Raw genomic sequence first — 14,411 nt, forward strand, 5'->3', positions numbered from 1 at the left:
TATCAGCTCTTAAATTAAACTCTTATCAGCTATTTTTGTTGTTTTCATGTTTATATATGTATTGTCCCAGTAATCATCAAATATGCTTAGAACTCTTTTAATGGAACTGAAAAATATAATATGAGATGTAAAATAAAATAATTTCTACTTGGTTGAAACGGTTACAGTGCAAACCACACCAGCAATTCATATAACACGCCAGCATGTGATGAATTGTTGGTGTGGTTTACACTTCAGGGCCACCGTACTTATCGCCTCTGATTATTAATTAATATTGCAGTTATAAGAAAAACCAAACTGTCAATTATCAATTATCTGAAGACCATAGCTCCAATCGTATCTGGTGAGAACAGCCAGGTATAGGTTAGGATGAGAGGGACCACACAGCACAGGAGAGGTGTGGGAAAAATATTGATACAGCATAAAATCGCAATATATCTATTCATGGCTGCCAAGTATTGATATTTAGGGTTCCAACAGCCGGCGGACTCACTTTTAGGTATATACCGGAGATACTGGTATCATATGAAAGTAGAAGATCTAAGGAATTTATAGAAACAAAAAAATTCTTGATTGAATTGAATTTTGTGGACACAAAATGCAGTTAAACAGTTAAATGGCAATATATTATATTGCATTACTCACCATATTGCAAAATGCTTAAAATTGCAATAATATTGTATCATGACTCAAGTATCGGGGTAAAATCGTATTGTGGGGCCTCTGCTGATTCCCTCCTCTACAGCATAGGGCTAACATTATAACGTTTGTGGCAATTTAACGTAAATCAGGAAATAAAAAGAGGACTTTTGAAGAGTTTTCAAGTCACTCATGATGATATTCAATGATTATCCAGAAAGTCACCACAATCAACTTATTGTAAGTTTTCTGTTGTGATCCACAATAAAATCAAATATCCTCCAATCATGGTTTTTTTTTATTTTGTGTATTTATTTTTATTGTTTTCATATCAGAAAAATATATACAAATTAGAGATAGTTGGTGGAGCTACACAGAACATTACATGGTTTTGCTTTTTTTGACAGAGTTTTTGACATGAGACAAACAAAACAAGGGTATAACATAAATGGCACAGCAACGGAATAGCACTAATTCAGTTTTTAGACATTAAATCAAGAAAAAGTTGCCATATTTTTAAAAAAAAAGATATCCTCTTTAGCAGATATGATGTACCTGATTTTCTCCAAGTGTAATACATTTCCCAGCTCTCTCAACCACATTTCAAATGTAGGAGCCCTTTCAGATTTCCAAGACTGTAGAATTAACTTTCTGGCTAACAATGTTGAAAGGGAGATAGCCTTTAATAGCTTCATAACTACTTTTCCCACTATCTGGATTAGCCGTTCCAAACAACACGGTGAACTCAAAGAGCCCCACAATGGTTGTAGCTTATGACATGATACGAATAAGTGGGATAGTGTTCCCTCTTCACTTGACACCTAAAACATTGGGGGTGACACATCTCAAAATATTTCTCCAATCACTGTTTACTTCATTGTTTTTTTTGGTGTGTTTCCTTCCAGAGGAGCTGTTTGGTTTGGGGGCCGAGGAGTTAGGATGCCTGGAAGACAAAGACAAACCAGGGGCCAAAGTAAGTGATACCTGAAACTCTAACCTCAGATATAATATCTGTATGTTTCTGTGAAGTGTAACAAGGTTTTCTTTCTCCTCCTCAGGTCAGAGTGATCCCTCTGGAGCTGCAGAGGCTCTTCACCAGTCTGCTGCTGGTGGACCAGCAGAGCGCCTCCACCGCCGACCTCACCAACAGCTTCGGCTGGAACAGCAGCGAGGTCAGTGTCCATTATCTCTGTTTATTAGTGGAGGAAGAGAGAGAGAAGCTCAGGTTACACTTCTCATCTACCTTCCACTCATACAGACAGGAAACGCACGCTGAGACTCACAACACTGGATCTCCAAACGTGCTCGGGTCGAGACCGCAACCTGATTTGAATTCCATTTTGACTGGAGGCCTCCGAGCTGCACTCATGCAAAACTAATACATGAAGAGGGAGAAACATGCACAGAATGTGCCACAGGACACGCAGAACCGCCTTTTCTAGGTCAAGACTGCAAATATATAATGATGATGTGATTTAACAGGAAGCAGATCTCCAGAACTAATCAAAAGAGAAAAGTGTCACTTAAATGTAAACATGTAAATGGTAAAATACATTGATTTCTTTAATGATAATAAGAAAATCAAATCATCCATCCATTCCATCCATTCTCGTCCGCTTATCCGGGGCCGGGTCGCGGGGGCAGCAGGATAAGCAGGGCATTCCAGACGTCCTTCTCTCCAGCCACAACGTCCAGCTCCTCCTGGACCCCGAGGTGTTCCCAGGCCAGGAGAGAGATATAATCCCTCCACCGTGTTCTGGGTCTTCCCCGGGGCCTCCTACCAGTTGGACCTGGAACTCCTCTAACGGGAGGCGCCCGTTTAATCTAAGTCCTTTGCTATCAGTCTAAAGGTCCATTCTGACCTCCTGAGTGTGTAACAGTCAGCTTCAAGCCAGAGACTCCTTGGAAAGTAACAACTTGATACTTTGGGATTTGTCGGAAAAGACACAAAATGACCAAAAAAAGAATCAAATTGACCACAAAATGATCAAAAAAAGACACAAAATGACCAAAAAAGACACAAAATGACAAAAAATGACACAAAATGACCCCAAAAAAGATCAAAAAGACTAAAACACATTAACACATGAACACTTTAACACAGTGGAGACAGAGCTGACTTCCAAAATGATTTGGAGACCCCCAGAAATCATCTCGCGACCCCAATTGGGGCTTAAGGGTCAGGTGCATAGTGAGTTGGGCGGCAGGCAAAAATCAAATCAATCAAAATCAAAATTACTTTTATTTATCCCTGAGAGGAAATTCAGTTAGCCTGGTAACTCTGTTAGAATTAGACAGCCTGATGTCTGTAGGAGAGAAGATCTTTTGTAGAGTAGCCGTCCACTGCTGTTTTTTTGGTTCATAAAGGTTTTGAGTAGCGGATGATCTGGGTATTTCAAGTTCCAGCTTATTATCCAGGTATACACCTAGGTACTTAGAACTTAGCAACTCCTCCATGTCCACCCCACAGGTATTCACTGGCTGAAGGGGGGCTTGAACCTGTAGAAATCTATGATCATCTTTTAGTCTTTGAGGTGTTCAGTAGGAGATAGTTCTTGTGACTCCAGTCAAATGTACAATAAACTATTAAAAGTGTAATTTACAATGTTTTCTCTAAGTTCATAGGATTGAACTGGGACACAGCAGACCCACTTATTGTTCATAATTTGATCCTTTTTTTCTGTTTGTTTGTCTCTCAGGGAACAAATCAGCACGATGTGCAGGAGCTGAACCGGATCCTGTTCAGTGCGTTGGAGCACTCTCTAGTGGGGACGTCTGGGAGCTCGTTCATCCAGCAGCTGTACCACGGGACCATCGTCAACAGCATCGTCTGCAGGGACTGTGGGAACGTCAGCCAGAGACAGGTGAGTCACAGCTCTATCTCACAGGCTCCTTTTCTAATGAAATGAAACTAGTAGAAACACATTTTTCTCAATAACATCAAAGACTGACACTCTGCGAATTATAAAAAGGGGGAATTCTAACAAAGATGACTAATTAACCAGTTTTCTTTCTTTTTTAACTTATTTTTTATTAAAGTTTTCTTGAACAATTACAGTGGGAGGGTGTAACACATATACATAAGTCAACCTTGCAATTAATCAACATGTCCTTGTTTTCCAATAGTGGAAGTGGTGGCGTCCTCTTCCTGTCTTCTGTAATTTGTCCATTTTTCCCATTTGTCATCAAATTGTGACTTGAACTTGAAGAAATATCTTCCACAACGGGGGTGTTGGCCTATACAATAGTCTTATGATTTACTTTTTACTTGCTGATTGCTGATAACAATATATATATATATATATATATATTTTTTTTTAAACTTCTCTTTATTGGGTTTTTTGCTTTCATTCACATACAAAAATAACGAAGGTGTATGTTAATTTATGCTTGAAATCAACAAGAAAGAGCAGAATGATAGTAGAAAAATAAAAATAAAAACAAAAAAAACAAACAAATACCTAGGTGGAGTCAAATCAAATATCAAAACAAAAATAAGGTTTACAAATAAAAGAGAGAGATTTAAATATTAATAATACAACTCTGATAACAATATTTTAATTAGATACAGATCCTCTTTTTGTACAACATCACTTGTCAAATGTCCCAAATACAGTACCTTACAAGAAGATCTCGTATCCTGTTATTTTTTTTAAGGTCTGCCATATTTCGTCCCAATATCGTTTTATCCTTTCGCAAGACCAAAATATATCCATGAGTCCACATCATCTCCAGCATGGCTGCTAGGTTGATACAACTCTGATTTTAGGAGTGATGAAATACCGGATCAAATGTCCAGTTTTCTTTTTTCCGTGTTATTTCTCCAGGAGGACTTCCTGGACCTGACAGTGTGTGTGTGTGGCGTGTCCAGCCTGGAGGAGGCTCTGTGGAACATGTTTGTGGAGGAAGAATTGTTTGAAGGCAATAATCTTTATCGCTGCGCACAATGTGACAGACTGGTCACTGCTGCCAAGGTTAGAGACAATAACACAGATTATAATCAGTGGGACAATGTAACTTAGTACATTTGCTTAGGTAAAATTTTGAGGTACTTATACTTTTTTTTAAATATTTCCATTTTATGTAACTTTATACAGGTGCATCTCAATACATTATAATATCATTGAAAAGTCCATTTATAGTAGTTCAAGTCAAACAGCTCCAACCAAGTATTGAGTCATATAGAAGACATACTTTTCGGAGACCAACATTTCCATAATAAACATCTTTTTAAAATTAGGTCTTCATTAAATTTAAGCCATAATCATTAACATTAGAAGAAATTAAATAAATTAAGACATGAAATGTTTCATTCTGTGTGTAATGGATCTATATAATGTGTTATTTCCACTTTTTGAATTGAATTACTGACATAAATTAATTTTTCTATGATACTCTAATTTATTGAGATGCATCTGTATTTCTACTCCACTACATTTTGAGGCAAATATTGCACTTTTTACTCCACTACATTTAGCTGCCAGCTTTAGTTACTTTCGACATGAAAATCATGATAAATTTAAAGTGATAGGATCTTTTTTTTTTTTTTTTAATTATACCTCATAACAGCATATTAAGTAGTTAAAATGAGCCCTATATTGAGGAAATTAAAACACTGCTTAAATAAATGCATCAATACAGATAATCTTATAATATATTTAGAATATATAAAACAATCTGAGTGGATCCATTCTGCATAAAGAGTACTTTTACTTTTGATACTTTAAGTACATTTTGATACTTTTGTACTTTTACTTCAGTAAGTTTTGAATGCAGGACTTTTACTTGTAGTGGAGTAATGTCACAGTGTGGTATTAGTACTTTTACTGAAGTAAAGGATCTGAATACTTCCAACACTGATTATAATGCAGTAAATCACAGTAAATAATTGAGAAGAAAGGATCATTAAAACTACATGTTAGGAACATCTTTTTATGAGATTTCTTTCTTTTCCTATTTTCTTATTTTTCAGTCTGCCAAGCTGAAGAAGCTTCCTCCATTCATGACCATGTCTTTGCTGAGATTCAGCTTCGACTTTGCCAAATGTGAGCGCTACAAAGAGACGGGACGCTACGGTTTCCCTCTGACCATCAACCTACGGCCGTTCTGTGAGAAGGTACCCGACACGTTTTAACACTCGCCTCACTTCTTTTTTGATGAATTGTAATTTTCGTAAATGTTATTTCTGTTCCATTTTCTCTGAAGTTCATCCACGAATCATTCTCTAAAACATCTTGATAAGTTAACTACTGGAGGTGGGAATTATCAGAGGACCCACGATATGATTGAATGCCGATACTTGTGTCACGATACGATATTATTGAGAGCATTTTGCGATATAATGAGTATTGTGATACAATATATTGCGATTTAACTGTTTAACTGCACTGCAAAAAAGGTGTGTCTAAAAACCAGATAAAAACAGTAAATCTGAGGGAAATGATCTTGCTGCATGTACAGATAATTTCACTTGACAAGATTTCTTAAATTAAGATGATTAAATCTAGAAATAAGCATGTTGAACGCTTTAAATAAGAAATTAACTCTTAAAACAAGATAAATTAAAGCCACAAGCAGCGATGAAGATAAAAAAAACCTTTAGATTTAGAAGTGTTAGATAATTTATCTTGTTTTAAGGGTTAATTACTTATTTTAAGCATTCAACATGCTTATTTCTAGATTTAATAATCTTAATTCAATAAATCTTGTCATGCAGCAAGATCATTTCCCTCAGATTTACTGTTTTTATCTTGTTGTTAGACACAACTTTTTGCAGTGTATAGCAATGTGTCTGAAATAACGTCACAACGGAGTCACATACCTGGTTCCATTTCTTCAGCATGTAGCATGTAGTTTTTTCCACAACTTCCTGACACGATATCCTGATGCACATAGTGCCTATAGATTTTATTAGATCTTCTAGTTTCATATGATACCAGTGTCTCCAGTATATTCCTAAAAGTGAGCCCGCTACGGCCAAAAACGAATATCACTATATCATGCTGTAGCTCTATTAACTACTATGTGTTCCTTCCCTCCAGACTGATGGAAAGGACTCTGATTACTCCTACGAGCTCTTCTCTGTCATCATCCATAAGGGCGGCTGCTACGGCGGCCATTACCACGTTTATATCAGGGACATTGACCAGCTGGGCCGATGGGAGCCGCCGGTGAGGAAAACATGTTTTATCTACTTGACTTTAAGATTATGGGTCACCAGCAGTGGTCAAAAATGTTTTTTTTTAGATTTTTATTGCTGTCTTTCACATATGTTTATCACAACCTGCAAGCTTTTTATTTAATATGTGTGCATTATGAAAGACATCACCTCTTGTTGTTTTTTTTATTGTCAGGAGGAAGAATGTAAACCCAAGACTCAGAAGAAAGTCAAAGAGGAGGTCAAGCAGATGTGTGAGCCAAAACTGCAAGAAGACGATCCTTTGTCTGTCATCACGGCTATTATTGCCCAGGTACAACAACAACAACAACAACAACAACAACAACAACAACAACAGCGTCTAAAGCTTCCTTAATCTGGATTTTGTTTGGTTCATAGTTTTTTTTATTAATTGAGTCAGTAGTTCAGCCTTTAACTGGTGTTGAATGCAGGTTAAAATGGTTTAAATGTAAACATGTGCACACTCATGCATACCTTCAGCTACAAACCTCTGTCAAACCTAAAAATATTCTACATCTTTCATGCATTATGGACACAATTTATCTTCAATATCCCTTCAATATAGTATTGATTAGGGTTGTCATGATGCTAAGATTTTCAACTCGATACCGATACTCAGGAAAATATTCGATACTCGATACCATTCTCGATACCACAAGGACAAAAGACCCCAAAATTTTACAGAAATATTTTTAACAACAAGAAAAATGCAACATGTAAAAATGAACAGAACCACAGGTTAAATATTTATAATAAAAAACAGTTGTGCAAAAAGAAACTGCAACTATGATAACAAGCTTCAGGTCTGAGGTAGTGCAAAAAATAAATAAATACAATAAAAAATAACAATTAGAACAATATTTTTATGCTGTGCACAATATTAGGCAAGCTTGATAAGTCGACTTTTCTCTGCTTCATTCTGGGACTTCTAGAGAGAAAATAACACTTTTCATCGATACTTTTGAAAATGAGTATCGTATCCGGATACAACGTTTTAGTATCGATACTTTTTTGAGTATCGATACTTTTGACAACCCTAATATTGATACATTTTCAGCATCCTGTATTCTCACCACATCTTCTCCAGAGATCCCTGTAGTCTCTAGTTAATCAGCTGATGTTCATGTCTCGTCCACTAGGAGCCATCAAAGAGCGTCCTGCTGGACCAGCTGGGACAGAAACTCATGGACAAGATCGGTTCGTCCTGGAGCAAAAAGTTCAGGAAACACTACGGTCCCATAGGAAAGGTATGTCTTTCTTTTTATTATGTTGTTGTGTATTATTTCAATCTTAAACTCTTGTGTTGTCTTAACTTTCTGTATGCACCACTTGTCCTAAAGGTCAAAAATGACCCACCTTCACTAAACCTCTTAAATATAACAGCTGGATTGAATTTTAAAATCCAAATCTATTTTGCTTGAAGAACAACCTGCCATTAGTCACAAACCTTGTGAATATCCAGGGTTTCCCTCTTTACAGTGCAGAAAAACTGTTCAATCAGTTGAATCCACTCGTTTTTTATCACAACACACCTGTCATAACTGGTTTTACTAAAGGGGTTTAATTTTTTTTATTGCTAAAGTACTCCCATTGGTGTAAATATATATTTTTTTAGCAAGGATGCGTGAATACATGCCCACATGCACACACACATGAGTTTTTGTGATATTAAAAAGGATTTTATGGCTGCTGGGTCAAAAATGACCCCTAAATCAAGATTTGTCACCTGTTGGTGTACAGCTTTCAAGCAAATATGAAGAAAAGCAATGTTTTACTTTCCTCATGTCATTCTAGGAAAAGTCATCGAATTTCTAGTTGAAAAAAAGATTATTAAGGAGGTTTCCTCTGCTGTTAAACACAGTGGTGGGTCATTTTGACCATAAGACAACATAACGGTTAATGACCACTGGTCTGGTACCCTTTGTGGCTCACATCATTATATGTGTTATATCAATAATTGTTTCTTTTCTCTTCCTGTCTAGTTCCTACAGTCAAACAGTGATGTTTTCATGTTGGTGTCCAGTGGAACTCGAGTGGCTCTGAAGGCGAACCCTCCCAGTCCTGGTGCCGAGCCCCCCGGTCCAGCAGAGCAGACCCCTGACTCTGATCCTTCAACAGCTTCAGACCTCGGAGCTGCTGAACCACAGCCAGGACCAGACCAGAAGCCAGAGCCTGAACAAAAGGTTTGTAAAGCCCCAGCTGCATGAACAAGAACAACAAGGTCTAAAAATGACATTAGCTGTGTTTCCATTACAGTCGAATACCCGCTATGAGGCGGGTCTCACTCTCCGAAACGGCCACAATTTGAATATGAGCCGCCCCGAGCGTTTTTTTGACTGGACTTTTTTCGTCCCTGTAGAAGAGCAGGGTCTTTTTTCTCCCCTGAAAAAAAGCCTGGTTACTGATTGGATAGAACTCGCTCCATTTTTAAAAGCCGGTGAAGTAGCGAGTAGTCACAAGCGACAAGAAACATAAGCCCCTTTCATAGTGAGGTCCCGCAAATCCCCGCTATATTGCTGGAAAGATCTGTGCTGGCTTTTCGCCTTAGGGCGTTCATAGTGATCCCGCAAAGTGATTTTCTGCCCTTTCATAGAGCAGAACGAGGTGCACAGTAGCACAGTGCTAACAGGCTAACAGTTAGCTCTGTAGCAGTACAGTGTGTATGTGCTAACAGGCTAACAGTTAGCTCTGTAGCAGTACAGTGTGTATGTGCTAACAGGCTAACAGTTAGCTCTGTAGCAGTACAGTGTGTATATACTAACAGGCTAACAGTTAGCTCTGTAGCAGTACAGTGTGTATGTGCTAACAGGCTAACAGTTAGCTCTGTAGCAGTACAGTGTGTATGTGCTAACAGGCTAACAGTTAGCTCTGTAGCAGTACACTGTGTATGTGCTAACAGGCTAACAGTTAGCTCTGTAGCAGTACAGTGTGCATGTGCTAACAGGCTAACAGTTAGCTCTGTAGCAGTACAGTGTGTATGTGCTAACAGGCTAACAGTTAGCTCTGTAGCAGTACAGTGTGTATGTGCTAACAGGCTAACAGTTAGCTCTGTAGCAGTACAGTGTGTATGTGCTAACAGGCTAACAGTTAGCTCTGTAGCAGTACAGTGTGTATGTGCTGCAGCTGCAGGAGGTGTTCACTTAGCGATCTCTGTTTGTTTACAACAAGCACCGGATTTGTTTATGATCAGCGACTACTCTGTGCACAGTTAGCCATGCCCGTTTGTTTATGATCAGCTGCTGACGTTGTGTACAGTTAGCGAAGGCGGCCACAGTTGCGTCTCCTGTATTTAATCCGTCGGGTATGTGACGTCATCCTTTAAACTGTTGCTTAGCGATTATGCGGCGATCTCAAACCATATGTCACCTCCAGAGTCTCTAAATCTCTCTGGAGCCCTTTTCTTGTTGTGGAGACACTCAGAGTCAGCAAACTTTTTGAGAGGGCGTGGCCTGATACTTTCCCGGCAGCCACTCTTCCCCCTAATGGAAACACAGCTATTGTGAGACTTTGAAGGGAAAAAATACACCTACTGGTACTTAATTCTGTTTTTAATCTGCTGGTTGACATCTTGTGAGTACTCTGACTCTTTTTCTCACGGTGTCTCTTCCTGTGTGTCTGTCAGCAGGGAAGCCACTGGTTCGACCTCAACGACTCCACGGTGACTTCCATCAGGGAGTCTGACATAGAGAAGCAGTTCCAGGGCAAAGAGAGCGCCTACATGCTGTTCTACAGGAAAACACAGCTGCACCGGCCCTGCGAAGGTAACGGACACCCTGTTTTACATTTGTACTGGAACAGAAGATCAGAGAACGACGGGAGGACACGTTTAGTAGGGAGATTTAAAGTTGGAATGGGGTAATTTGATTCAGTGAAACAATAGAATAGAATATCTTTGTTTGTCATTATGCAATGCTTAACAAAATTAAGTGCAATACTCAATATGTACTATGTAAAAACGCATAGTATAAAATAGATAAAAGGGATCAAAAACATGGAGAATTAAAAACAAACAATAAATAGAGCACATCCACGTCCACATTCATACACCATTTCATGAATTACTTCATGTGATCATTTAAAGCTGTAATGGCCTTTGCATAAAAGCTGTTTTTTAGTCTATTTGTATGTGTTTTCATTGTCCTGTATACCACCTGGCTGAAGGTAACAGGTAGAAAAAGGTGTGGCGTTGGTAATGGTCTGGGCTCTTTTGAGGCAGCGGGAACAATTTGGTTTATTTTTGATAATATATTTTTAGTTTATCATCCTATTAAAATGTTGTCTTTCTTCATTTTCAGCTCTGAATAATCCAGAATATAAAGTCCCTCCTAACCTCATCCAGATGGCTCAGCAGGAGAACGTCAGAGTGCAGAAACTGCGGTAAAGAAACAAATATTACACTGCTAACACAGGACACTTTTAGCTCTTTAGTAAGTTCTGCATTAACTGGAGCATTACCTGGGATGTTAGTTTTGGCAAAAAAACAAAAACAAAACGTTGGTTACTGACCTCAGAAAACTGAGCAGCGACTCCTTGGAGTGTCTGTTAGTCCAACCAAACACTGAACAAGACATTTAATGAACAAAACGTTCAAATAAACTGTCATTAAGTGAAAATACAGTGAAAGGGTCAAAGTTATGAGACCAAACCGCTAAACGTCCTTTTTTCTATCTATATAACATTATATATACATTTTTTGACACGTTGCCGTGGATACGCATTGTTCTGCTTCTCTCCTGATGACGGCTCGCCTTGTTAGTGACCTGTCAATCAAAGGTAGCCCCGCCCCAAATCATACGATTCTTTATCTTCTATTTTCTTCTAAATGGGGCCATTATTAGAACTATTGACATCAAATTGTCTTGAAGAATATTTTTTACTAGTGATTGAGACCATAGTGTTGTCCTAAAAAAACATTCTAAGGTAATAAATCAAGTGAGAAGTTTTCTCATTTTGCATTGAAATGAATGGACAGAAATGTTTCTGCAGCCAAACTTAGCACCCCCTGCTGGCATTTTTGGTAGAAGGCAGCTTAAGGCACTTCCTGGTTTGCTTCCCTGTGTAATTTCTGTATCTGTGAAGTTTTGTGGAATTAGTTTTCTTACATGAATAATTAACAGCAGTTGATATTGTTTCTGTTGCAGCGAGGAGTTTGAAGCCTCTAATAACACCGTGGAGCTGCGTCTCCACCTGGCGCCGTTTTACAGGCTAGAAAACGGAGCCCTGCAACCAATCAGCAAAGAGCACAACGGGAGCACCGCTCTGAGCTTCGACCGCAGGAAAACTGTGGGAGATCTTCGGTTAGCTATCTACCAGGTAACTGCTTATTAAAAACTAGCTGTTGTGTTGCTAAAAAAAACTGAAAAGAGCAATAGAAGTAAGTTGTTTTTGGGGTCGTCTGTTTCCATAGAAACAGGAACAGTGGGAAGGAGACATGGCTCTGACTGTGGCCAGGGGTCTACCTGCAGGTCTGCACCTCTACAATACTCTGACAGGTGAGTGATTCAATGCAAAATACCTGCAGAGAATGAATGAGTGGGGAAATTATTGTTTAAAGGAAAAACACGGACTATCAACACGGTACTGAAACGGATTCAATATAAATGGCTGTTCAGGAACTTTGTGACACTTGTTAAATATCATCACCCCAAAAATCCAAAAAAATCAGCTGTTCTGGAAAGAAATAGACAATCTAATCTCATGTTTAGCTGCTATAGAGATCCCTCAAGAGGCTAATTATATTACGCATTTATCATGATGACTTTGCATCAGGCTGCAGGGTCCTTCATTAATAAAATGCCTGCTGTGGGCTTTGGCTGGGCGATATATTGATATAAAAAATGTATTGATATATTTTTAAATGTGATATGGAATTAGAACATATCGCATATCTCGTTATAGTTCAATTTTTTTTTATCTTTCTTTTATATAAATGCTGCCCTTACTAGGGTTTGTCATATTTAGTTATTTTTTAGATTTATTTCAGAAAAGAATTGGCCTATTTTATTCCCTAGGCTATTTTTAAGATATTTTTTTTATTTAAATGTGCACTTTATGGAGCTTTGATTTAAAAAAAAGGTTCTCCTGTTGTTATACGGTATTTATGTTCACTTAAATAAACAGTTTCAGGGACAGGGACTTGTGACATGTCATATTTGACTTTGACTGAACATTTGCTCTCACTTTGCGATAAAAATATCAGGATTTATATCGATATTCAGCCTAAATAAATCAGGATATGACTTTTGGTCCATATCGCCCAGCCCTACTGTGGGCTTGGAGAGTGATTGCATTGGATCCGAAAAGAATGAAAAACATTAAATGTGTAATGTGGTTATGAGAAATGGTGTCCTGCTTTGCTTTGGAAAAATTATCCAATGTGATCAGAGTGAAATCAAATAACTGAAGGGAAATATGGAGCATTTTTATTCAATTCCTGCATGCAATCAGGCTGGAATTAATGAGTGAAATTGATAATGATGCTAAAAACCAAATTTTAAAATTCACAAAGAGGACAGAAGAAGTTTTAAAATTACATTCTTGTTGTGGTTTCTTTGCAGATGACGGTGTCTCCCTGTACAGTGCAGGTATTTGTACAAACTCTGAGCTGTTTGTATGGAACGGCAGAGAGGTGAGTACCAACCATTCCCCTTAATCATTATTTTTTTTTATAATGAGTGATGGTGTGCTGCAAAAACAAACTGACAAAAAATAAGAAATAAATAACTAGAATTAAGCAAATACATGCTCGAAACAAGTAAAATTATCTGCCAGTGCAGTAAGTACATTTTTTGCATTTTTCTGTTCTATTGTTTACTACTTCTCTTTGTATTGTGTTATCTATTTATTAGGGCCGGGACTCGATTAAAAAAAAGAAATCTAATTAATTAGAGGCTTTGTTATTAATTAATCGAAATTAATCACATTTTAATCGCATATAAATATTTGACCTGAGAACAGTGAGAAGTAATTTTTTTCACATGGATTTTTAGTATACCATTGAATAATGACTGAATACATAAGCTTAAGCAACAAAAATATTGTTTATTTTAGTTCAAGTCCAACAGACCAGTGCAATTTTTGCCATTAAGTGTAGCAATAGCATATTTATAAATATAGTACATTTGATAAATCCAGGTAGCCTATAGGTAGGTAGACCTTCTGTAAACTAGAATACTTTGGTTTTTGAAGTAAAACACAATCCACGCTAGCTACCACACTAGCCGCTAGCTGCTATATGTTTAGCATTGAGGTGATACTTGAGGCTGGATGTGCTGCTATGGTGATATGTGAATTCCTTGTTGCCTAGCAACACAACCATGCTCTTATGGACGCTTCCATCCGTTGGTTTTTAGTAACTAAATGTCCCATCATCCACGGGGCCAACCAAAGGTCTCATCAGCTTCTTCCTTCATGTTCACTGTGGTTTGTTGTTGTCTCAACTCATCAACGCTAGTTGGTGCTCCAGTATAATCGGTTCTCCTGAAACTCATCCAGTGAGAAACGTTCCGCGGTGCAAAAATAAGTGAGATAAAAAGGCGTCAATTATTTTAAATTATTAAAGTCTCGGCCCTACTATTTATTGATTGTGCAGCAC

At 37.9% G+C, this 14,411-nt stretch overlaps 1 protein-coding gene across 1 annotated transcript in view; it reads left to right on the plus strand.

Annotated features, from left to right (window-relative positions):
- usp40 (ubiquitin specific peptidase 40) overlaps positions 1–14,411 on the plus strand; it is a 28,808-nt gene that overhangs the window by 2,551 nt on the left and 11,846 nt on the right. Inside the window, exons 2-15 of the mRNA XM_059353944.1 lie at positions 1,545–1,612; positions 1,698–1,811; positions 3,339–3,503; positions 4,467–4,613; positions 5,612–5,755; positions 6,681–6,809; positions 6,993–7,109; positions 7,957–8,064; positions 8,800–9,000; positions 10,440–10,578; positions 11,113–11,194; positions 11,959–12,130; positions 12,225–12,309; positions 13,375–13,445. Of these exons, the coding sequence (XP_059209927.1) occupies positions 1,545–1,612; positions 1,698–1,811; positions 3,339–3,503; positions 4,467–4,613; positions 5,612–5,755; positions 6,681–6,809; positions 6,993–7,109; positions 7,957–8,064; positions 8,800–9,000; positions 10,440–10,578; positions 11,113–11,194; positions 11,959–12,130; positions 12,225–12,309; positions 13,375–13,445 (1,742 nt within the window). The remainder of the gene's footprint in view (positions 1–1,544; positions 1,613–1,697; positions 1,812–3,338; positions 3,504–4,466; positions 4,614–5,611; positions 5,756–6,680; positions 6,810–6,992; positions 7,110–7,956; positions 8,065–8,799; positions 9,001–10,439; positions 10,579–11,112; positions 11,195–11,958; positions 12,131–12,224; positions 12,310–13,374; positions 13,446–14,411) is intronic.

Source organism: Centropristis striata, chromosome 16 (genome assembly GCF_030273125.1).
Source record: "Centropristis striata isolate RG_2023a ecotype Rhode Island chromosome 16, C.striata_1.0, whole genome shotgun sequence".
Lineage (NCBI taxonomy): Eukaryota > Metazoa > Chordata > Actinopteri > Perciformes > Serranidae > Centropristis > Centropristis striata.